Source organism: Lepisosteus platostomus, chromosome 18 (genome assembly GCF_059453375.1).
Source record: "Lepisosteus platostomus isolate fLepPlt1 chromosome 18, fLepPlt1.hap1, whole genome shotgun sequence".
Taxonomy (NCBI): domain Eukaryota; kingdom Metazoa; phylum Chordata; class Actinopteri; order Semionotiformes; family Lepisosteidae; genus Lepisosteus; species Lepisosteus platostomus.
The window spans coordinates 14,949,028-14,974,926 of NC_142628.1; the positions used below are offsets into that span (position 1 = coordinate 14,949,028).

At 45.7% G+C, this 25,899-nt stretch overlaps 1 protein-coding gene across 3 annotated transcripts in view; it reads right to left on the minus strand.

The window, feature by feature from the left end:
* Positions 1-25,899, minus strand: part of luzp2 (leucine zipper protein 2) — a 140,375-nt gene that overhangs the window by 52,351 nt on the left and 62,125 nt on the right. For all 3 annotated transcript variants that reach the window (XM_088611816.1, XM_088611818.1, XM_088611817.1), the window contains exons 2-4: positions 13,648-13,765; positions 6,026-6,096; positions 3,344-3,425 (exon numbers count right to left, since the gene is read on the minus strand). In XM_088611816.1, the coding sequence (XP_088467942.1) occupies positions 3,344-3,425; positions 6,026-6,096; positions 13,648-13,765 (271 nt within the window). The remainder of the gene's footprint in view (positions 1-3,343; positions 3,426-6,025; positions 6,097-13,647; positions 13,766-25,899) is intronic.

The following is a 25,899-nucleotide window of genomic DNA, read 5'->3' on the forward strand; positions in this document are numbered from 1 at the left end:
GGCCCTTAACCCCAACTGTTCCAGGGGTGCTGTACAATGGCTAACCCTGCGCTCTGACCCCAAGCTTCTCTCCCTGTCTGTGTGTCTCATGGAGAGCAAGCTGGGGTCTGCAAAAAGATAATTCCTAATGCAAGAAATTGTAAAAGGTTAATAAAGTGATGTTATTATTATTATTAAACACAACGTTTCAGCTGTGAAGCCTTCTTCAGGTGTGAGAGCAATATCCTACATCAACACTCCCCCTGCATACAAGTCTAATTGCTCTTTACATGCCTGGGGCTGGCGCTAAGCTCTCTGGTGTTGTCCTGTGCATACTGAGAGTCGGTCATTAATACAGCAGTCATGCTCTCCCCTGCTTTTCAGCTTCATGCGCAGCACAAGTCAAAACCTGCTCAGTGGCAGAGGCAGTGGAGTTGGTGCACAGTCCGATAAAGTCCAGAACTCTACTTTTACCAGTGCTAAGAGAGTTCTTTTGAAATGTATGTGGCCTGGGGCAACGCTGCCAGGCAATAAATAGTAGCTTTAGCTTAAAAAAACCCAGCATGGCTAGAGGCTATTTTACCACATGGCTCTATTCCAATAACCAGGGGCAACGTATAGCTGGTATAACTGCATAAACTGTAAGAGGAATAATTTCAGAGTTGGAAAGAAGATCGTTTTTCCCTTTGGGATTTTAACTATATGAGTATAAAGAGACGCAGTGCATTAATACTTATGTTTTCCATTTCAAGTTTTCTTCATTAGCAGAAACAACGGGTAATTAAGATAGTGGTTAGATTTATCATGTTTTGCACTTATTAATAGCTAGGAAAGTATGAAAAGGGGAAAGAAGATGAAGTACTGTATGTATAATCGGCATGTTTTCTGCTTCCCATTAGTGTACAGCCAAATCAGGAGGCATCATAAATCTAAACCATCCACTGGTTTACAAACATCTAATGGCGCGTGTGTGGGTCTTAAAGGCTTCTTCACTGTTTTCTCACAATTTTCCAAAATACTATATGGTACTTATTACACACACTGCAGAAATACAGCCCATCCATCACCTCGTCATCCTACAGAAGGTTGCAGTAACTATCTAGCTATTATTTTAATTCCAGTGGAAACAAAAAACAATCAAGGGGAACTTATTTTTCTTGCTACAGTATGTGCTTTCTGTGAGATGAGCATGCCAACTTGTGTTTTAAGGGACAACAGTAAGAGTAAGAGTCCTAAGCTTTTGCTGCACGAACACTTTGCTTGGAATGCACAGCAATAAAGTAATAAATATACAGTGATTAACATCCTACCTCTACTGAAAGAGCAAAGTGCTTTGGGTGCCATTGACATTTATTAAGGAGCAGCAGTGTCACTGTAATCCCATAAAGGACAGGTCAATTTGAGTAAAAATGCCCCCTGGACAGAGCTCGGTTTGCCAGGAACCAGACCGCGAGACCTGCAATTAGCAACACTGGTAGCGGAGGAGTTCAATGTGGAGAATTAATGCTGGGCCACCTCTAATGTGCTTCCCTGCTTTGCATCTCCCCCTTTCAAATCCGAGAGGGTTTTGTCCTGCAATTCAAATGCTCCAGCGCAGATTTCAAAGGAGTCTTTTGTGGAAACCTCCACAAGGCACACCGAAATGAAAAAGCCTAACTAAAAGCTTTAATAGAAAAAAGAAACGTTTCTAAATGTTTTTTTTGAAAAGGTGAGTACCTTTACAAGGCAGGGATATTCAGTTCCACCACTAAAGAGCTCAGAAAAGTAAATGCTGTACCTCCTGCCATCGCTTGTGTTGCTACTATTACCAGCGTCTGTGTAGCATAAATTTCCTTCCTCCACCCACTTCCTGATACTTGGCTCTGAGGATCCTGGCAGATAATGTCACAAGACACCACAGAGAACCAAAGAGGACTCACATAACGGAATAGAAAACAACTGCAAAATGAAGCTGAATGGAAAAGCCAGGGGCCCACACAGATTGTGTTCCTCCTTTTGTCACTTTTTAATATATTTCCCTCTATTAATGCTGACATCTGGAGAAGCCACCCCTCTTTGAAACTTTTGGCAGGTCAAGTTATTTTTGTAGTCTGTCAATCTTCACCGCCTCTATCTATTCTGCCTGGGTATCAGTGGGAAATCTGAATGAGGCTTTGAGAATCTCTTTCAGAGTTATTTTTAACAGCGGGGACTCACAGCTCTAGTAGTCTGGCACTAAAGTTCCTTCCCCAAATGAGCGGGCAGAACCAGGCTGCTTCAAGAATATTTTTAAATAATGTAACGTATTGCTCAGCACAGACATTTTCGCTCCCGGCTTCTATCGCATAATGAATGGTTGATTACAGTACATGAAGTTGTAGATTTCTGGCTCTGGCCTGGTTTCTCTGACCTGGTCTCCTGACCTGGCCAGGGAGAATTTTGAACAAACATCTACTGCTGCACAACAGAAACCGCTGAAAGGCGGGACAACATCATTACGGATAGCCACTGGACCATAAGTAGAATGCAGACTCTTAAACCCCCATTCATGGAAATAACATGGCTGGACTCAGACTATAAAAACCTCTGTTGCAATTCGGGGCACTGTGGGACGTCTCATGCAGTGTTCTCTGGAAGTGACCATTTCTGTCACAATTAAACTAATCTCAAACATTCACTGGACTGCGCTGTGATTGCTTGCATTCTTACAAAGTGGCCAAGAGATTACTATGAATAGGCAGCTTTCCAACTAAACTGCCACAGCCATTTCACAGTGCTAAAGCAGAACCATCTGAAACTGCTGCTAATTCTGCCTCACATATTAACTCAAGCAAGCTGCCTTGGCTATCTGTTCTACCCTTATCAAGCCTCATTAGCCTGGTGTAGATGTACCTTCACTGGTCTGACTGATGTTATGAGAAACACTCCACAGAGTTAGGGTGTCCAGCAAAGGACTTGATGGATCCTGGAGAATCAAAGGAAAGAGGCAAATTAAACTGCACTTTCCAATGGCCTAGACAGGGCAGACAGCGAGGAAGGACCCCACACGTGATGATAGGCCAGATGGGTTTTCATCTGGACACAATAAGTAAACACCTCCAGATTCTGTCACAGGAAACGTGATCAGACACAAACGTTTCAAGCAGTGGAATACCACTGGAGGGACTAACGGTATTGGCAAACTGATACAGCTGTCTTACAGCAAACTAGCACAGCTGTCTTAGAGCTCCTGACCGCACTTGGCCTATGTCCTGAGCCCCACAGCTGCAGCAGCTCCTCTGGGCGAGGAAGTGTCCCGGCTGGGCTGGGCGGGGCGGGTTTGGATCCCCCCCCCCCCAGGCAGGGGCAGCGGTGGGCCAGGTTTTGTCCTGAGAGGGGCACTCACCGTGGCTTGCTGCTTCTCGGCCTTCTCCGCGGCCTCGTTGAGCTGCTTCTGGAGGGCCTCCTGGAGAGATTTCATCTCCTCCCTGCGGGAGAGAGAGGGAAGCCCGTCACCCACAGTGGGCCCTCACCCCAGCCATCCCTTTAACGTCTCCTGTTAATTCCGAGACATTCCCCATCACCCAGACTATTTACAACACAATCCGGAATTTGCCCTTAGCGTGTTGCCCAGCCAAACTGCAAAGTTTAGAACCCCCTATTTTTTAGAGAACCAAATCGGCTTTTGTTTTCAGATTTTCACCAGCGCCAATTCTCTGGGAAGCTGCGCAGAAAGCTGCCAATAACACAGTTTAAGGAAACAGGAAGCATCGCATCCTGCAAGGCAAATGTGCCACTGAATAAACAAGCCTCGATTCTGCTTTGGGCAATGCAAAAATAATACAAATCTCAATTTCTTTCTTTGTTTTTTTTTTTCCACGGGTGACAATTCTCTTTGAAGCATCCTCACATCTGAATAGTGAGATCTCCCGGGATCTTTATGAAAAGGTTAGAAACCACTACCTCTGACAACCTGATTAGAAATGACAAAACGTGTACGTCTACAGGTTTTGACAGCGTCTCTTTTCGCAGTGCCCATTGATGGGGAAAGAAAATAGAAAGCTATTACACACTTGAAGTTTGAGAAATTGAATGCTGTCATTTCCTAACCTGGAGCTGCTAAAAGGCTTGACCTACAGGAATGGCATCTGTTCCTATGGAGCTGTCAAGAATAAACATTTCAGCAGTGGCCTCGCAGGGGTGGAGAAGTACTACATGTGCTTATGATCAGGATTGCTTTTCAGCAAGGTCGTTTTTTTCAAAGATAAAAATGTAACCATGAAGCCAGCTGTATATAAAAGAAAGCAAGAGGGTCAGAAAGCTCTGTCTTCCACTAACGCAGAAATATTGGAATCAAACGTACAGGTATTGCAAGGATCTGCATTTATATGAACATCAGGAACAGCGCAGCCCACAGAATTGCACAAAATAGTCACGATACAGGATGTACTGTCTCTGGTCAGTATCACAGGAGAGACAACTTGCTCCAGCTCTGCTCTGTCACAATCCTCTCTGAGCTTTTCTTCAAGGTGATGAAAAGGGATGTGTAAAAGAATTCCCAGATTTCTTTATGCAACCAAAATGTTAGGGAATGCCGGTAATAACGAGTGAACACCAGCTCACCAGTGGTGTTGACAATGTCATGACATCGATTGTTTTAGATGGGCATAGGTGTTCATGAAGATACTCAGCCAGGGATGTGCGGGTATGAGCAGAGGTTCAGAAGCCTCTTTTAGCCCAGATTATGGCTCTTGATGTTCTTCGTTCTGCCACTGTCTGAAAAGATGCAATAAAGCCAGGTCTGCTTTTGCCTGCAGTGATGCACTGGAAGCACATACTCTAACAGTCATGTCTGTTGTGAGGTCTCCTAAGCTATCCTTTCATCTCATGGCCCAGCACTCTGAGGAAGAGGCTGGGCTGCAAAAAAGAACTTACTGAAAAGCAATCATACGTATGTGTGGTACTGTACATCTCTACCCCTAGAGTCTAGAACTCTGGCAAGGGTGTCTAGCTCCTGACTGGAGGGTCCCGGGTTCAATCCCAGGTAGGGGCAAGCGATGGAGCTCTGATTCCTTCCAGACGGCTCCCAGGTCTGGTCAGCCTGCTTTCCAGATGAGTACCGGGGGTTAATCCATCCGGGGGTAATAGGCTGACCGGAGCGTGATGCTGATCCCATCACTTCCACCTCCAGTGTCAGATGGTCAAGAAAAGTGGCCCTTGCCCCCTCTTCCACAAGGCCCTTGATGGCCTGGAAAAAGACCTACCTACTGTGCCTACTGTCTAGAACTCAGGAATCATGAGGTCCTGAAGCAGTCACATGATAGGTCAGGATAGAACAGGTCAGTTACACGGAACTTGCCATTATCCATTATTGCTTTAGTGAAAAGTGTAATTTCACTAAAAACAGTATTTTTCAATTACAGAATATGACTAAGCGTCTCCCAGTTTCAGCAATGCTCATATTCTGTTTCATTTTTTAATCTTTTATAGTATAGAGTCCAAAGAAAAAAGAAAGTGTTTTCTGTCAAGTAGTTAAAAAAAACCCTCAGAGTTTCAGAATTCTTTTAATATTTATTCAGACAGACATCTGAAGCTCTTTCACTCCCAAGTGTCTTTAGTCTTTAAAAAATAAGAAAGAATCTGGGGGAAATGCTTTGTTTCTGACCCTTCAGAAGGATTTATTAACTCTGTCCACTTTGTTTTCTCGGTTAAAAGCCTAGCTACGACTTTATGTCTTCCAAACCCGTTAACGTCTTCAGAAAGAGAAAAATGTTAATAAAATGTTAATGTTAATTAAGGTTAATAAAAAAATAAAACTAGTTGATCAGTTATTAGGAAAAAAGAATGCTATCAAGAGCCACAGATAGGATACCCTTCAGCACAACACTGGAATACAGTTTGGTTTAATTTGCAGAACAAAAGGAACTTGAAGCAGATCATTTCATCTCTCTGGGAATCGTTCTTAGCTGAGGTTTGGTGAAAACAAAATGACACCAAACCAAACATGATCCGCTGAAATGGCTTTTGGAGTAGGGAGACGAAGTTGGGAGGGGTGTGTGTGCGTGTGAGGAGGTGAAATTAGATTTACCTTTGCTTCTGGCTCAGCTCCAGAATCCTCAGGACGTCCTTCTTGGCCACGGTCTCATCATTTTTCAGAGACTGAAAGAGAGACAATAAGGACCTGTTATCCTGCGAATCAAAGAGTGCTAAGAACTTTTCAATCAGCTGCAGGCCGCAGCAGGGGCCCTTGAGCTGGGGTGCTTGAGTAATGAAATGGCGCGAGTCAAGAAGAGAGTGACCTGCAGTCTTCACATTAATCTCCGCCACCTTCAAGTGGGCCACGCAGATACGCTGCAGGTGAAAGCAGAAAATGCCAAGAGCCTTTCAAAGTGAAAAGGAGCCCTAAGGAATGGGAAAACACAGTACACACCTGTACTGTGTCGCAAAGAGAAGCATCTGTGTTGGCCAAAAAGGCACATTTACAGTAACTGATGAGGGAGGCGCTTGTATCAGAACTAAGAAAGCAGATGGTTATTTCAGCAGGAGCAGCAGGAGAAAAACAGAACAAGCAACTACTGAGGAGGGTGAACAGGGAGGAAAGCATTTTCTGCCTTGTTTTTTCCGAGTGATTGTAGGGCTCGGAAAAACGTGTAGAACACAATTTTTCTGTTTTTTTTTCCCTTGCTCCTGAAGTTATGTAAAACACCAGGCAGAGCTTAGTAACTTTAATAATTTAGGAAGGATTATATTTAGACTCCATACTCGGTCTTCGCTTTTCTTTATTTTGGAGTCCTGCGCTTGATTGAAATAGAGAGAGAAGGAGTGAGAGATTTACAATAATTAAACTGTACCACAGCACAGAGGCTGGGCAAGTAATACAGCCACAGCAATTAGTGGAACTCTGAGAAGAAACGCTTTAAGTACGTCTCTCACAAAAAGACACATTGAACCCTACTGGTAAATGCCTATGGGCACTGTTCTTACTGCTTTCATAAAATGCGTCTAACTAACAAATGGCATTTTTAATGTGAAATGGAAGCCCTTTAATTTCCTTAAATTAGTTCCACTTGAACTGGATGCCGAGCCTTGTCGCAGAACCGTAGGCAAAACTGTGTGAAAACACAACCCCCCCTTCCCTGATAAACTAGTTCTTGTTGCTGGTGTTTGACAGCTAACCGGGGTTCGAGGAACAGCACCATGCACTTTGACAGGACCGTTTTTTGAATTGTCTCTGGTTCTCATGCAGATCGTCAGCACAGAACCCACGTGACACACAAGTAATCTGGCTGGTCTTGCATTTGAATCTTTAGGTCTCTAGTCACAGATCCAGTGCTAGCTGAACGTAAATATGATTGAAAGCATGAAGGAGCTCCTTTTCAGCAAACATTTATATATATATAAAGTGCTGTTGTTGCTAAGAAACAGCTTTCAGCCGTGCTTATTTTTTAAGGGTGTTGCTTTGTGAGCCCATCACTGTTTGGCGCGTCTGAGATAGTCACAGAAAAAATAGACCACACAAAAAATAGAGTGCACACACAATGACTGCATTAGTGTTCTTTGTGCAAAGAAACGTCGTTGCAAAAGGGAAAGAAAAAAACAAACATTTAACAAATACTACATCTCCAGGGAGCTCACTACTAACCACGTTAGAGGTATGTGGCCTTAGGTGAGCAAGATCTGTAGCAGCCCCTGACAAGGATACAATGCCACATGAAGACTCACAACCCCATGTTGGGCACCCTGAACTGCGCCCTATGCTCCCCTTGATGGAGAGGCGAGCCTCCACTTCAGCCAGTTTTGAGTCAGGGTCTGTAACTGGGGCAGAACAGACAAGGCCAATACCAAGGATCCATTCCGCTATTCATAATTCCATATAACAGCTACCTCATCCACTAAAATAACACCATTTTGCAGTAGAAATACTGAATTATTAAAGGCTTCGACAAGATTATTGCACAGCCCTTTGCCACACTCTTGAAATCCTTCAGCACCTCGTTCAAGGACAAAGAGAACATTTAGCCAGCTAGAAAGAGCTGGCAATTCATTGAGAAGATCCTAAAGGTTCTGTTAGGTTGATGTGTTACTAATTTTACCTTTTAAATAAAAAAAAAATCCTAATATCCTCTCTTTTTGCCTGTGTTTTCATTTGATTTGAAACAAACACTAAAAAGTCCAAATGCCCCAGGTGTGTCAATGCTATCAGTCCATCTTAATGGTCTGATCAGCCTATTGATTGATAAAAGTTTGATGAAAGGGGTGTGACATTTCTCACGATACACCACTAGAGGGCCTTCTAGCTGCCCTCTCACCAACCAGTTCAGCGTGAGAATGTCTATCAGTACCACCTGGGTCTTCATTAGAAACCCTACATTACGTTCTCCCACGATCTCTCCCCGTGTTCGTTTCAGCACCACAGCACCAGCTGAAGGGCCGCGGACGTCAGTTTCATCTCTCGTCAAGCCCTCTCCTCTTCTGTCGATTCTCGCAATTTTCCCTAATCCTTCCGGGCTCAGAGAATGCAACTCCGTGACGACAGGGCGGCTCTCTTCCTTCACCAGAGGTATCGACCCTCCATTGGTGCACAAGCAGTCACAAGTCCCCACACCATTACAGGGGCCATTGGCCCTTTCTCTTTTATCATAAGCCAGATCCGGCATCACCCGGGAGACCAAATTTTAAATATTGGTGTCCTTGCACGACCTACAGGTTAAATTTTAAAAACCGAAACCTGAAGTCCAAGAACCTGTTTTTCAGCAGCCCTCTTTGGACAGGCCTGACCCTGCTCCTCCTCCCATCATCCCTACAGGACACGCCCCACGATGTTCCCTGCCCCCCCCTCCACTGACTCCTTTGCAGAAAAGTCATGGAATAGGCTTGGAAAGGAAATGACTGTAAGCGCAGATCTGTTTAATGGGGTAATTGCTTGTTCTCTCAGAAGAGGTTAACTGCTGTTATTCCAAACAGATTTTCTCCCCGGTGAGTCAGTTGTGGGCTGACAAGGCTCGAAAGGCTGGCAGGCGGCCCAGGGGCGATTGTCACCCGAGATGAGGCTCAGGCTACCTCGCGGCCGCAGATCCCCGCAAGACTGAGGGGGCATTGTAGCGTGATCACCCGCTGTTGCAACACAGAGGCAGAGACCAGGTACAGAGGGGGCAGAGGCCGAGACTTTCGAAAATGAATCTCATCCTCCTGAATACTGTGCTTGCTATTACTTCAGCTGGAACATTTTGCAGAGCTATGCAATGCTATTAATACATACCAGCTCCCACTGAGCCTTGATGGTACACTTCATCAATAAGAGGTCCAAGAGAATTTCAGTTCCCCTGACCTTTAACTCCTTTAATACAGTAACAGATTCCATTACACTAAGCCGACAGAATTCTAACTGATTTTGATCATTGCTGAACTGTGGATCTGAGACACTGACAGATGTTTTTGAACCAAACCTATTAGCCAAGATTGCACTGAAAAAATGATTAAAGGGAATAATTGTTATTTCCAGGAACATGTCTTCTTTAAAGCTTGCCACTATCATATTTATTTGATGGCCCTGGTTCTTAGAAGCGATTCATTAAAACTCACGTGGAATACAGTGGGAGTGACTTTTGTAGCCGTTTTAAGGCACCGATTTATCAGAACATCTTTGATATCACAAAACAGGCAGCCCACATGCTTCTTACAACCACAACTTCGTAGCGCAAAAACATCTTCCCTGGAGAATAGGAAAAAACATCCTATTCCTTACCCTGTCTTCTCTCTAACAAAGAATAGTGGATCAAAGTTGTCTTAATTTTTTCTGGCTTTTATGTGACCTTGAGAAAAACTTCCCAATTTCTAATTAAAAAAAAGCATTTATAATGGCAGTGGAATGGACCTTCGCTGTGTATCAGCCAAGAGCAGCAGTGGTGAGTCGATGGATTCATTTCCCGTCAATATGAAGCTCTCAAGTCCTCTGCGCTGTTAAATACACCATCACCTGTGCTCACGGAGCCGGGAAAGGAAAATCATATGCCTGCAACTCACAACTGGCAGCCCCACTGAAGCTCAGCAGGTGTGAGCCTGGTCAGTACCTGGATGGGAAAAACTAAGGTTGCTGCTGGAAGAGGTGTAAGTGGGCCCAGCAGGGGGTGCTCACCCTGTGGTATGTGTGGGTCCTGATGCCCCAGTATAGTGATGGGGACACTATACTGTAAACAGGCGCCGTCCTTCGGATGAGACGTAAAAAAACGAGGTCCTGACTCTCTGTGGTCATTAAAAATCCCAGGGTGTTTCTCGAAAAGAGTAGGGGTGTTACCCCGGTGTCCTGGCCAAATTTCCCATTGGCCCTTACCAATCATGGCCTCCTAATAACCCCCATCTCTGAACTGGCTTCATCACTGCTCTCCTCCCCACTGAGAGCTGGTCTGTGGGGAGCGTTCTGGTGCACTATGGCTGCTGTCGCATCATCTAGGTGGGGTGGAGGGGAGACCCCATTACCTGTAAAGAGCTCTGAGTGGAGTGTCCAGAAAAGCGTTATATAAGTGTAAGCAATTATTATTATTATCACCTGTGCTTTTGGAGCCGGGAAAGAAAAATCATTTGAAAAGCTCCCGCCTGCCGGCTCCTGGATGGGCAGTAGAGGGCGCTCGTCTGGATTACAGGTTGACCTCTTGCATCCACACATTGATGAGTTGGCTGTGTTAGGAATCCCTGGTGGATAAATACGAGGATCCTGTGCAGACAAGGCAGGCGAATAATCCAATACGATAGGCGAGTTCGTGGTCCAAAGGAAAAGGGTGCATCAGAAACCAGGAAGAGCGATAGAAGCGAACAATCCGAAGCAAGAGGCAAGGTCGTGGTCAAAAGGGGTACAGGTAAGTCGTAATCCGGAGAGAACACAGGAGGCAAACAGTCCGAGACGAGAGGCGAGGTCCGAAGTCGAAAAGGCAGAAGGGGAGTCCAGAATGCAGAATAAACGAGGTACGGGGAAAACACCAGGTAGAGCTCTCAAGGAGTAGACTCAATACCGAGCAGCGGGAAGCAGGTCAGGATGGTATAAATATCACGGTGTACTGCACGGTCGAGTGTTTGCAGGTGGGTTAACGCGTGTGGCGGCGCTCGTTAATAATCACCTGCTGCTGGTGCTGATTAGATCGCTTAAGAGTTGGTCTCTGCTGGCTGGCGGTCGTGACAGGCTGGGCCTCTGACCGGCTGCAGCCAGGACCCCCACAAACGCAGGACTGCTTCACACAATAGGCACAACCGAGAGCAACCCAGCCTTCATACTCACCCCAGCCATTGGATTGGAGAATTAACTCATACCCCGGCGGGACAAGGCAGAAGTCGTGGACCACTGGGACACAGTGGTCTGCAGTAACGTGCGAGGCTAAGGCTGTACCAGACAACATGGACATCACACTGCACTCCTCCTCACTAGGGGTGCTGGGCTGGAAGGCTGACCAGGATAGGCACAAGTTTCTGTGCAGCCGTGACTCCTGGAACATGCAACACACCTACAGTACCTGTGTGCCAGTGGATGCCGGCGGCTGTGGGCACTGTGCGGAAATGGGTGGATCACTGGGCTGGGGGAGGGGTAGAATACAATCCAATAAAGGTGATCCAGATAGGATCAAGCACCGCCGCTGCCTCACGCCAACACTTCCCACTATTGGAAACATGAGGATCGTGAGTGGTGAGCCAAGTTGGTTGGCCTGGGGTGGCAGGCGGATGTGTGTGCATAAGAAATGAAAGTGTTTGGCGAATTTAACATGGAATATTATGATGTCGCAATGTATTCCGATCGCAGAACTCCAAAGAGCATTGGTATTTGATGATGCGTCGGTCAATTTCGGAAACTGGCAGTCTGAAGGCAACGCATGTCTTTCTGGGTTTCCTACTTCAGAAAAAGGAGCATTCAAAGACTGTGACTATAGTTCTCCCTATTACCAGAAAGCTGGTTCGTGAGTTATTGTGCAGCATTTCTAGCCCTGCTAGTTGTGCTGTTCTTCTTCAGGTGGAAAGGCAAGGTACAGATTTCACATCAGCACTGCCTCACTACAGTGTCACTGGATGAATGTTGCCTAAAAATCTATTAAGTGTAAAACAAACCACAAGGTTTACAATAACAAGTGTCAAATAAAGAACATACAAATAAAAGACATAGTCACGGTGGTCAGTCATTATTTTCCTTTACTTAGTGTCATGATCGTGCCCGTATGGCATCTCTCGGCTAGCAGTTGCCCTGGGAAACCGTCACATTCTCACGAGAGCTTTTCCAGGGCTTGCTGCATAAACCGAATTCCGGTTAATTACCAATGATTTCATTCCCTACTAATTACTCAAATTCTTTATTTAAAGCTCCCATGGTGCTCCTTCGTTGTGTTTTTCACCCCCTTCTAGTTTTCAAATCTGCACTTTTTTCTCCCTCCCGTTTTGATTTTTTGCCATGTCCCGTCTGGCTCCTGTTCTCCGGTTCCCCGGACAGATGCCTCGGCAGCCCCTCCGGGTCTCACCCTGGATCCCAACACCAGGATTCCGCTCCGAAGTCAAATTCCCCTTCTCCCTTTGGGGGGGCTTGGGAGATTCAGGATTTTGTTCCAAGCATCCGAGATGTCTGAGCATCCTCCTTTTTTTCCCTGGGACCTCGGCACAGGATTCGGCTCTGCAGCCGAGGCTCCCCAAATCCATGGGTGGGCTGGCTCGCCGGGGATGAGATCTCCAGGGTGGACGCTAACCACTCATCTCTTGCCAATGAGCCCCCTGTCCCAGTTCCTGCCTGCACGGTGATCCCAGACCTCCACCCTGAATTTCCTGGGCTTTTCCTCGGCTGGCCTCCCTTCTGTCCTCATCCAGGAGGCAGCACCTGTCATCCAGGAGCCCCGGGCTCTCCCCGTGCAGCCCTGCTTCCCTGTTCCACATCAATCACTCCTTTCAAGGATTTCACTGTGCCCTGCAGTCCTGCTTCTCCATTCCCGTTCCACTCCACTCCAGGTTTTCTCTGCGCACCACCCTGAACTCCCTGGACTTTTCCCCAGCTGGCCTCCCTGACTGGGATGAGCACTTTGATTTGGGGCCGGCGCTTTGCCATGTCGGCCTCTCTCTCTGTAATCGCCAGGGATGCAGACAGCCGGTATCTCCCGGACCGCTGTGCTTCACTTGCAATCTTTTCTTGCTGACCTGCTCCGCCGGCCTGTCCTTTTTGTTTCCATTTTTCCTTCCATTACTGTCCGGCCCGGGCAAATTAAGCCCTGCCGGCCAGTAATTAATTAGTCTATTATCACCTTTCTGTCTTCGCTTTCACTTTCTCCCAGAGCATCCTAGCACTCAGTCAGTCGGGTCTCCTTGCATGTGCTATGACTCTCTGGTCACTCGCACTTGGGTTCTGACACAGTAACCAGCCACAGTATTACACTTAGCCGCTTAAATCACATGTATTTGGAAATTCTGAGTGTGCACGGCTCACTGCAGGACCCCTGAGTTTAATTCTCATGAGCAAAAAGAGGTTTGTTCCTCTTCTGTAGTCTGGGTGGCAGCTGCAGTCAGCTCTTCTGTTACTCCCAGTGGTCCCTGCTCTGTGAGTGGCTGCCCTGCTCCTCCCAGCCCCCGGGGGGCGCTCCCGCTGGGCCTCCTCGCCCATGCCGTTCATCGGAGCAACACTCAGAAGCACCCGTCAGCACGCGCTCATTAACTCCCATCAACAAAACAAAACACAAAAGAAACGAAGGATCTGACCTGAAGGTTTCCCTTGATGCCTTCCAGCTCCTTTGATGTTTTGGAGAGTTGACGAAGGATGCCACTCCTCTCCATAAAAACTTCTTTCAGCTTCCTTTCCAGTCCCTCATAGCTCTGTCTAACACACAAACGAAAGGGGAAAAGCAGGACATTAGACCATTTATTTCGTCTGCTTCCTGAGCAAATTGCTTAGTAAGCACTGCATTCTCCCTCTGTTGCAGAATATCAGCTGGGGCAGAGATAGCCTCTGTGCACCTTTCTGGGACAGAGGAAAAGTCATACTGTTTAAAAGGCTGAGTGATACAGAAACAGACCAATTTTACTGCTCTATTGTCTTTTTGAACAATTTTCACTCTTTTCTGTATAAAATCCAGGTACCCCCCTGAAATGGGTCTGTAAATTCTTTTCGATATAGATCTTCATTTCCGAACCGGAAATACTCTACTCATTCAGGAGAACGTTATTGGATTAAGGAATTAATGCATATCACTGCAGGACAAAGCAAAAGTCCCAGACCAGTGGCAAACTGTGATCTGGAGTTAAGCACGTGGCTAGGGCTGTACCAGACAGAGCATATTACACTGTAACCCTCCTAACAAGAGGTACCAGAAAGAGAGCTAACTATCCCACTCTAAACACCAATGTAACATAAAGGGAAAGCAGTAAGGAATGAAACATAGACAATCCTAACATAAAATAGAAACAAGAGGACAGCATTCAGTGACTCTAGTTCATTTGTTTGCTAGTAACTAAATTATCTGAGTGTCTCATCTAGCCATTTCCTTGTAGAAGCCAGGATATTATCTTCAACAACAGAGGAAGAAGCTTGGTCTACACTCCCTCTTTCTACTAAGAAGTGCCTCCGGTTCTCGGTTTTAAATGCAATTCCATGTATTTTCCACTTGTGTTTATGTTTCACTGTTAAATCTGAATATGTCCACAGGGTAGAATTTTCAAGCCTAAAAATATTAGCTTGTATCAGGCACTCCTCTCTGTACTGATTCCAGAGCATCAGTCGGAGATTTCTTTGCATAGTGGTGACCAAATTTCTACATTATAATCTGTTCTAGGTCTACAGTAACTAGTTAATTGTACAGTTGTATCACGACATCCCTTGATTTAAATCCTGCGCTACCGACTATACTGTACATCCTGTCTAGTAACACTGTACATATTTTAAAGAAAAACTAGAGTTAAGAAGCGAGACAACTGAGTTCACCCAAGAACAGCAACTGTGGTTTAAGCTCCTATCTGTGACCTTTTCTGCTTTCCTGAAAGGAGATGCCCTGAGCTTCCTGTCACGATTGTAGCCCCTCCCCTTTAAGGGCGCTCCAGCTCTTTTACTTTTGAGTTGATTTTGTGCACCTGCCCCCTGTTCCAGTTTCCTATCCAGCCCACCTTAAAAGCCAGACACTCACTCCGTTTCAGGCTCTGCATTGGTTACTGTACCAGGCGAGTCCGGGACCTGTAGCGCCTGGTCCCGTTCCCCCCTTTCCCCCCCACCGACCCTCCACCGGATCCAGCTCCGGTTTTCAATCTCGTTTTTCTTTGTCTCGGATGGACCGCCCAGCTCTGGACATTTGCCTCGTCTTGGATTTCCCTTTGGACTCCCTTTTGCACTCTTTGCCTTGGATTCACCCCCCAGAACACCTGCGCACCATGGACACGCCCCCTGTTTTCATTCCCGAGTCCTGCATGCTTTCCCCCCACCCCCTATTTTCCTCACTCTTCCCCGGATTGTGTCGTCTGCATAGGGTCTGGAAAGAACACCTTCGTTACGCTTTCAAAGAACTGAGACACGTCTTTGATTGAGCTGCAGGTTGGCAAGAGTCATAAGAAATGCTGGCGAACTGGGGAAGATGCCGTTCCCCAGCTTCTCGTTCCCAGGGACGACTAATTATTTGAGTGATCGGGCACCAATCACCCTCCACTCACTCAGCCGTCAGCGGAGATTGAGATGTAGGAAGAGGACGGATTCACAGGCACTAGGCTGTAAGCTGGCAGCCTGGCATGCGATTTACTCCAAAGCAGAGGCTTTAATCAAGGGTGCTGCTGTGACTGTGACAGATTTCTAAATTGAATGGCCTTTGAGGTATTTCCAAGACTCGTGCAACGTTCTGAGTAATTTCCAAATCTCAGATTAGATCATTTTTTTTTCCTCAAGAGTGCAGAATTTTATTTTTAAAGCCTTCTGCTGCTTAGCTGTGAACTGCACTGAGGCAGAAGTGATTAGGACTTATCAACCAGACGACTGCGGTTTCAAGTCCGCTGTTGGACTTTGGAGCAAGGTGCTTCCCCTCAGTGAAATACCTGCTGTGAAAGAGCGCAATCGTTTATACCTTCAGAAAGAAGTGTCAGCCAAATCATTAAGAATGGGCCTTTTTATTAAAACAAATAAATAAAAACCAGTAGTACCACCTTAACTTTGAATGATATTGTAGTGTGTTTGTTGAGGATGTATTATATAAACACGGGTGTGGAAGAAATGCTGACCTTCACGGACCCTAAAGGGGGAAATGTCATATATTAGTACTGTAGCTATTTTAAAGGATGGGGATGAAATGACAATCTGATAAGCCATGTCAGTAAAAGAAAAAAACAATTTCTGGCAATTCCTGCCATGAATAACCTCCATTGTGGCCATTTTCTTTGCTCCTTATGTTATGATTGCTTTCTGAGCTATGGCTTTCTGCTGTAATTTGCGGGAAGAGAGCAGCGTCGCTGGACAGGGAGATTAAAGAGGACGACAGAGCCGTGCGTGGCCCCACAGGCACTGTGATCAGCATCGCTGAAGGGCCGCGGCACGATGTGTACCCAAGGCGTCACTGCTGCAGAGGACAGAGACGGAGAGGAGAAAATTGTCTCACTGGGTGGAAACCACGCGGCTGGCTTCCTCAGTCATCTTGCCAGCTAGACGCCACAATTCATTTAGTTTTTTTACGGCTTTACAGCCATTTGTTTGTTTTTTAGTCTCGATCGTGGCTTTTATATCTTATGCTCAGTGTTTACGTACAGTGCATTAGTATTTGAACGGCAGATTTATGAGCTGCAGTAAAATACCAGTTATTCTACTCATAGACCTCTTCAGATTCATCCGTTAAAGTCATGAAAATGTCATTTTTTATTTTGGAAAAAAAGCAGAGCGGCTACACTAATGCGACATAAAAATGTAAGCTTTACTGCGGCGTAATAGTGAGACTACACAGGGCCACTGTCCCACGCTCCATCCGAAATGGCTGGACCCGGCGTTGCTAATGACAGTAGCATTCCGACTTCTCAATTTGTAGCTGCGGAGTACACACTTATACTTTTGTGCTGGGGAGATGTATTTGCACTTAAACTGTGACACCCCAACATTTTGGCTATACGATAAATAAATTGAGAGAGCTCATCTCTGAAACAATGAACGGATGTGTTTAAGAAACGGCTTGCGTTTAGCTTTTGAAACCCAAAAGCAGAAGCGGCTCTGTAGCAGCAATGGGAAACAACAGTAGGAAGACCTCCCAAATGCACTGGAGAATTCGGTAATTCAAGAGCCCTTACACAAAAAAATACAAGCCCCGTAAAATAAGAGGTGTCACAGTACTACATAGTGCTAAATAATATGCTATTGTTTTAAAAAAAAGGCATTTGTGGAAGGGATTGAGAAGGGGTTGTGGTTTGAGCACATTGTTTAGAAACAGAAACAGATTCAGAATTAATTATGCTTTTTCCAACATGATTCATGCTACTATAGTACAGTTTATGTAAAACAAAGAGTATTTTCTGCGCTAAAAAGAGATTTTGCTGTGTCGAGGAGTTGCAGATTATAATCTGATCCTTATTCTTGGTATTTTGGGAAATTCAGAGCACTCTGTTGTTTTATAGAGCGACAAACACGCTGGACTTACAAACTGCATCGTAAAAATCACCGCCATCGTTCAGCCGTTAAACAAGCTACAGACATCGATCAATAATGGCATAAAACATCTAGGAAATAAAAAATTATATCTATATTACAAAACCCATTCCCATGTCATTCATGTCCAATACTGTTTATGGGCTGGTGCTCTACCCTCAGGGGTCAGGTTAATTTTTTTAAACTGTTCGGGAGCTACTGTAGAACAGAAAGAGATAGAGGACACCCTTACAAAATCAGGGGGAATTATAACCTCTTTCTTCAGGTCATTGGGGCTGTGATCACCTGAGACTTCAGCAGGACTCTTACAAACTTGGTTTACTTGTTCAGCCTTCGATTCAAAGCAAACACATTCCTGGACTCTGCAGCTGGCAAATCATAAATAAAGGGCACATGACTGCCCAAAGCTGTCACACTGTGTATATAAGTGGGTGATTAAAATTATTCAGATCCAGGAATTGTTTTCCCTATTCTGCTCCGGTCATCACTAATTGGAAATCTTCCAAATTCTGAATTTGTTCAGAGTATTCCGAGTAACGGCAGCAATATATCTTCACTCAAATCTCTTCTGCTGTTCCTGTGGGCGAGATCCCGTTCTAGATTTTGAAAATCACAAAATTGCGGTTTTGGCATCTGTGCAGAAGACTCTCGACCGCACTGGGCTTTTTTGAATCGCTAAAACCAAAGATTCCTGGCAAAGCCCCAACCTCTTCCATTCCCTATGCAGCAGACAGAAAGTTTACGACGGAGCAGGTGACCAAAGCCGTTTTCTAATCTCTGAGCCCTGGTAAACATCCTCCTTGGATTGATGTCTCCCTCAGGAACACTGCGCTGGCTTGTCACTTCGGCCTTTCTTCTCCAGCTTGAATAATGGGAGGTTGACCCAGCTGTGCGATCGAGTGGTGCTGAGCTTTCACAGGGAAAGGGAAAGTTTTCTGTTCCTTTCAGCGGCTGAGCGCTAAACACTGTTCAATACAGAGCACGGAGTAATGCCCTTTCCGCTACAGCAGAGACGCCGAGCCGAGAGCACCAGGGTTCCCAGAGTTTTATCGATTTACTCCAACGTTGCTACCTAGCACAATAGCCCTAGCTAATTATTATTGACCTAATTCTTTTTAATTCGAGCTAATTCCTTTACAGTGCTTTCACCCCGAATGGATTCTGCTGCCAGAGCCTGCTGGCAGATTGCAGGCAGCTCACATTCAAACTGTCATAATGGCTTGTCAGACTGCAGAGAGAGAGAGAGAGAGAGCACCAGGCGAGGGATCGCCAATTTTTTTATTCCCCCCTAAAAAAACCCTCCTGACACCGAATGCAGAGCAAAAAGTAACGAACCAGGCAGCATCAGCAAATTCTTATGATCACAAACTCTGCAAGGCCTGTCAGCTCCGTTTTCAAGTGATTAGAAATGCTAATAGCCTAGTGGTGCAGAAATCCAGCAATAAATTTCCTTGCCCTTTTCAGCGCGGATTTATTCATTTATGTCGGGATGTATTGCACTAGGCTCTATTGCCAGCAGGGTGTAAGCTCAATTTGCTAGGATTTAAACCCATTTTGCTGCAGTTGAGCCCAGCTCCTGTTGATAAGTAAATATATAAAGAAAAAGAGCAGCTTGCAAAGAGCTGCAGGGGTCTTTGTAGAAGTAGCAGTGGCCTGCTGCTGGGTGTGCCGGTAATTTTCAGCAGGTCCTTCAGGCCCGATGCTCAGCACTCTCGGGGTATTGTGCCAGACCGCTCTGCTGATGAAAGGCGTTTTCAATAGGGTACAGCAATCGCACTGCAGTCATATGTTCTCTTTCATTCCTGTCTCCCTCCGTGGAATGGCACTTTTTACACACAGGGCTTGGTTATAAGAGGGGTTGAGTTATAACAAGGCTGCAAACAAGAGGAAGCCATTTGGCTCATATAGTTTGTTAGGCTGCTGGCAGCTACGGTGAGTAATGATGGATCTTTCTTGAGAGAAGCCAGGGCATCAGGTTTTCGACAGCTTGGCTGGATGGCTTGTTCCACACTTCCACAACTGTCCAGATAAAGCTGTCCTCAGTTCTAAACTCCCGCCCCTGTAGTTTGTGCTGGTGTCTGCTGATTCACGCGCCTCTGTTACAGTACATCTGCAGAGGTACTCTGGTGTGCCTTTGCCGGTGCTTTTGCATGTTGAATTTTGAAAGCTTGAATTGGGTCCCCACAAATTATAATAATGATAATAATTGCTTACACTTATATAGCACTTTTCTGGACCCTCCACTCAAAGCGCTTTACAGGTAATGGGGTTCCCTCCATCCCCACCAGTGTGCAGCCCCCCCTGGATGATGCTCCAGTCCTCTCACACACACCAGCTCTCAGTGGGGAGGAGAGCAGAGTGATGAAGCCAGTTCAGAGATGGGGGTTATTAGGAGGCCATGACTGGTAAGGGCCAATGGGAAATTTGCCCAGGACACCGGGGTAACACCCCTACTCTTTTCGATAAACACCCTGGGATTTTTAACGACCACAGAGAGTCAGGACCTCGGTTTTACTTCTCATCTGAAGGACGGCGCCTGTTTACAGTAGAGTGTCCCCGTCACTATACTGGGGCATTAGGACCCACACAGACCGCAGGGTGAGCGCCCCCTGCTGGCCCCACTAACACCTCTTCCAGTGTTAGTCCTCCATGTGCAGCCTTTCAGGATTTCAGAAAGCCGACATTCATTTGATTCTGGGAGTGTGTCTGGTTGTTCTCTTCCAGACTAATTCCAGAGCTTTGTAGTATAGTGGTGACTACAGTTGCACACAACATTATATCTGAGGTCCTATTAGCGCATTGCACAATTTTAACATAACCTCCCTCCTTTTAAGATCTCTCTGCTTTTCACTCTCTGTAATGACAGTCTGTTTTCCTCTCTCATTACCTCCCCATATTGCCTGGAACAGGGAGCTTCAGTGAAGAATTTTACCTGTCTGCATGTAACACTGCACTCATCTACGCTAATTGTCATATACCAGATGTTCGTCCTGCCCTAAATGTTGTCATTTCGAATTTTCTTTTCCATCTCTGCAGTGGTTTTGTATATATCCTGATATTCTGTTACCACCTGCGAACGTGACTAGTTCTCTGTCGGTCTACACCAGAATACCAGATGAATACCCCATGCGGCATTTGTCTGGAGCCAACCGGAAACCCCATTACATCATCTCCAGTGCTTCACAGAAAACAAACACATATTTAAAGACCTGTCAATGGGGCATTAATAATCAGTACACTGCAAGAAAGAACACATGTAAAATGCAAGGAAAACTTGCTGTTTTACTCTAAGACAAGCTACCGGACCCAGCTTCAGAGAAACCATCACTTGCTGTCAGCCCTAGATACTGGACCCAAACCTTTCAGGCTCGTCTTGACCCAAATTGTTCAATTAGAAATAGAGGTATAGCTACAGTAATGAGAATGAAGTATATCATTCTCTATATTGCATCTGTCCTACAGTATATTGTTTTAACGAAATAGAGGAAAGAACGATGCTGACATTTAATAAGCCATAAAGATGTAATTCGATCAGCTCTCTCACTAATTAACACCTACAGTAATTTCTGCTAACAACCCCCCACCGCTACAAGCAGCATTATTAGTGTACATGGGGCGTTTAAATGTGTGCAAAATGGGACACCGAGGAGAGATTATTTTCAAGCAACGTGCCCCTTTGACCCAGAGAGCACCATGGGAAAAAAAAAAGCTCCGTGTTCTCAAGCAGTCGAGCCTGTCCCACCCGCAGCCGAGCGGAGCTGTAAGTAGAGAAGGCGCGTCACAGGCACGCGCACTCCCGCGCGGCGCGGCAGGTCCATTAATTGAGAGGATGCAAAGTAAATAAGATTTTAATGAAAGGGACGCGAGTGGCTCGGAGAATGAATACATTTCCCCCACGAGCGCGACAGCCTGACACCCGCGTACGAGCCCATCAGTCAAATTTACTGCGGCTGATCTCGTATCATAGCCGAGCTGCCGGCGCCGTAATTGTGTCGCCCAGCAAAGTTTCCAGGACTAAATTTGAATCTCAACTTGTTTATTGCTTAGGAATTAATAGGACAAGACAAAGGGTATGAGATGCCTATTTGGATGTAATAGAGCTCTGAATTTATATAAATGGAGGTGAAACACGGGGCTGGCGAGCAATTTTTCAATATGCAGAGGTCACCTGTGACACCAGGCTCGTAATTGTTTGTTCTCCCGCACACTGTATCGATCGGGTCCCTGAGCACAATTTGAATGTCATCTATTACAACTGCGGATATTCCTGTAATAACCTTTCCATCACAAAGACAGAAATCCGTGCTTCTGTGAAGACGCTCTCTCTCCCCGCCGATGCTAGCCCGGGTTCTTGTGCTGAGGCTTTTTAGCACAGCAGAACGAGAGAGCTTTTCCACTGCCTGGGTTACAAGTTTTTTTTTTTGTCTGTGTGTTTGAAAGATGATATAATTTTAAATTGCTTTCCATTCGGCACGGCTCTTTGTTCAGGCCTGAAAATTAATTTGAAGATAGGCTCTTATTTTATTTTTTTTAGTTGCTGTCGTTTCGTCTACATACATAGAGTTACTCTGTGTAATTCCACGCTGCAGCCGGCTACAAACACCAGTGTCAAGCTCAGGTGAAAATATCATTACACCAGAGCCCTTCATGGGAGCAACACACATTAGCGATCCATCCACGCCCGCTGTTGACTCTGGAAGATGGGAGTGAGACTGTCAGGGAGCTGAGAACGAAATCAAGCTCTGGTCTCTAGGCAGGAGTCCTGGCTGAGCTGATAGGCAGCATCGATAGGGACCGTTACCATCTTTCATAAGTACAACAAAAATAAGAAGAACATGTGGCTGACTGTGTCATGGGATAAGCAAAGCATGTTCACCACGCTTTGAATTTGTCACGGATAGTTCTTTCCGGGCCCTATGCAGACGACACAATCCGGATTTGCGAGGAAACACTGGGGAAAAAGCCATGCAGGGTATGGAGACAGGGGGCGTGTCCTAGGGGTGCAGGTGTCCAGGGGGAGTGAGTCCGGGGCGAACAATCCATGTAGAAGTCCAAACGGGTAATCCAAGACAGAAGAGTAAGTCCAATGCCAGAAGATCCATCCCAGGGAATTAAAACCATGAACCGGGTCGGGACCGGCGGGGGGGGATCAGGAACAGAAGGTTAAAACCATGACACAGCCAGACGCAGCCAGACGCAGCCAGACGCAGCCAGACGCAGCCAGACGCAGCAGGACCCGGGCTCTCACGAAACGGGATTCAATGAGGAGCCTTGAGTGACGTCTGCGTCTAGCTTTTAAGGAGGAACTGAAATAGGGAACAGGTATGGGTAATGGGAGTGAACGAGGAAGGGCTGGAGTGCCCTTAAGAGGAGGAGTAGCGATCGTGACAGAATTGCAAAGTACAGATGCACCTGTTCATATTTTTGCATTCTACTGTGTGGAAGTGCATTAAAAAAGCAAGAGCAGGAGGCACATCCTTACCCGAAGGGTTGTGGGAGGCTGGAACAAGCTACCCCAGCCATGTGGTTGATGCTGATACCTAGATCCTTGCATCAATTAACTCCTCTCATCTCTAACCTCTTCTTCTGTTCCTACTTGAAGGGTCCCCAGCCCCGGGCATTGAGAGGTGTAACAGGTTTAATTCTAGGTCTCTTTACATCGCCAATTACAAAAAATAAAAAAATGCACGAAAAACAGTTAAATTGGTCCCACGAAATCCTAAATGGATCACTGTTGCCCAGAGTCTCAGCCTGAAGAGAGAGGCCCTGAATAACTCCAGTTGGGGGATCCGAGAGCAAGCCCCCCAGAAATGAGAAGAAACACAGAAATCTTTCTTTGTATTTAAATTGATCATTTAGACTGGGAATTCACAGGTTTTGCATCCTGCACAGGAAGGAAAGTCTAACAAGCCAGGCGGCAGTTTGCAGAAGTGTTAGAAATGTATCCAAGAGGTAAAAATGAGAGTGCCTGATGTGAATGATGAATAGGAATTAGAGGTGCAGAGAAATTGCATTAGATTTGACATAAATAAGGCACGCGGCCTTGTTAATGTTTTGAGGTATTAATCACAATGCTGCACTCCTTCAACAGAAAGCAGAGGGGAAACAAATAAAGTTAGCTTTTGCCTGATCTAATATTCACAATGAAATTGAAACAATAGATATCAGATCTGAAGCCATGCATCACGATGGGGATGACTGCGAGACCAAGCACTCCGGGAGATCATTCTCTGAACAGATCTGAGTATCCGTCTCCGGGAAAACACTGGGCACTCATATCCGGCTCGGGATACAGCCCTTCCTACTGGCCATCAGAGACGAGGCTAGGGTGGCCAGGCCTTGTGTCTATCAAGGGAAAGCAGGATCAGATGGATAGCAGCTAAAAAAAAACCTCCATCTCGTTGAGGAGCATGCTGATCGATGTTCTGGGTTCGAGCTCTCTGTTTTCTTGGGTTCAGGTCATCATGCTCAGGTGCCTGACACAGGTACAGTGCCACCTAGAGCCCTGTCCAGCTCTTTCAGCCACAGGTCTGCACTCCACTGATGTGATCTTTAACCCCAATGCGTAGTTTAGGACCCTGTGCAGACGGTATAATCCGGAAGTGACTGGAAAAAGACTTCTAGGGAAACACAGCAGGAGCCGGATGGGAAGACAGACAGAGGGGGGCGTGTCGGCTGTGATCTGGTGCTCAGGGGGCGTGGCGCAGGCGGACAAGTCCAGTGGGAATCCAAAAGGGAAAAACAGGGTGCAATCCGAAGTCCAGGTAGCCGGGAGATCCAATCCGAGACAGACAAGATTAAGACCGGAAATGGGATCTGGAACAGGAACAGGGCCAGGGAACCAGGAGGATGAGAACAGTACCACTCCGAAAAAAATCTGACCTTTCTGTCCCGACTTCAGTTGCTGTCAGAAATTACAGCACACTTTTTACTATTGGTTGCATACAATATATAAATCCGAATCATAAGATTTAATCTCAAAGGATGCTTTGCAGTTCTTTCAGGGTATCAAGCATCGGTCAAATCTTTTCGTTTTAAGGTTACCCCTGCGCCCTAAATTAGTGAACATTTTGAAATGTGTTCCATTTTTATTTTTGTCCGGTTAAAATTAAGATTTGGACACCTCTATTACATTAAGGATCCCACTTAAAAATATATCCACTCCTATTTCTGCAAGACATTTGTTAGCAAAGTATATCGACAGCATATGATTTAAAGAAAGCCTCGGGGCTCAGGCCTTTTGATGTAGAGCTGTTTAAATTCATAGCTTTCTTTTTTAATGACACCACAGAACTTCAGAAAGCATTTTGCTTCATATTGGAAAACATCCATTTTTCCTTGCCTTTAGTGGTGCAATTGGGAGAGGGTTTCCGAACAAAGATTTGTCACTTTTATCTTTAATGGGAAACCGGATCATTTCTCCCAGGCCCCTAAGCAAACATTTGTGTTTATGATTTTAGCGTTTTGAAAAATAACATCTTGCTTTCGCCCAGTCACTGACGGTTGCTCAAATCCACTTTTTCCTGTCGCAGTGAAGCCTGGGTGAACAGGCAAGAGGCATCTGAGACTGGCATATCACTGAGCACAGAGGGCTGAACAAACTGAAAATCAAAGATGACTCATATTGTTTCTCTTGCATTGCACAGCGATGCCCTGCAAGTGTAATACTGTATAAAGCCCCTACAGCAATTTCAACCTGTTGCAGAGCTGTGAACTCAAGCTAGAGATAGACTGCAGTCCCCTTTCAGCATCACATCCAGAAACTCCTTTTTCTGGAGAAAAGGTCAAGTGGAGAGATGGTTCTCTTGGAAAAATGCCTGGCTGGCAGCTCTCTCAAGTCAGATTTTTCGTTCTTATTTCATCATTTATTTCCAAAAGTTCTATTTTCATTCCATCCCTCACATTGAAAGAAAGGGCTCCAAAAGGCGGCCCATTGTCCTATAGCTGAAGTACACAGTCCACCTATCGTGTGCACACAGACACACAGTATACTGCATATCATGAGCTTGATGGAGGCAGGACGGACTTCCTCTGTGAAGAGTTCGTATACAGAGTGAGTTGAACTGCAGTTTACGACTGAAAAAGGAAGGGAAGCCTTGAGGTTCAAGGTTTAAACGCTTCCAAATGTTTTTAAAGGAACTTTCAGATAAAAGTCCTCCGGCCATTCAGAAAGCATCGCACGGTTGTATTTCTTTTAAAACAGCGAAAGAAGGGATTTTGTCCCAAATGGCCTGAAACGTGTAATTCTTTATGGATTTAAACCTTGTTCTGCCCCATAAAAGCTTACGTTTCGTCCTCACGTCTTCATAAACATGCAGGTGGCAGCTTCTGCCTGGGTGTTGGACTGTTTTAAA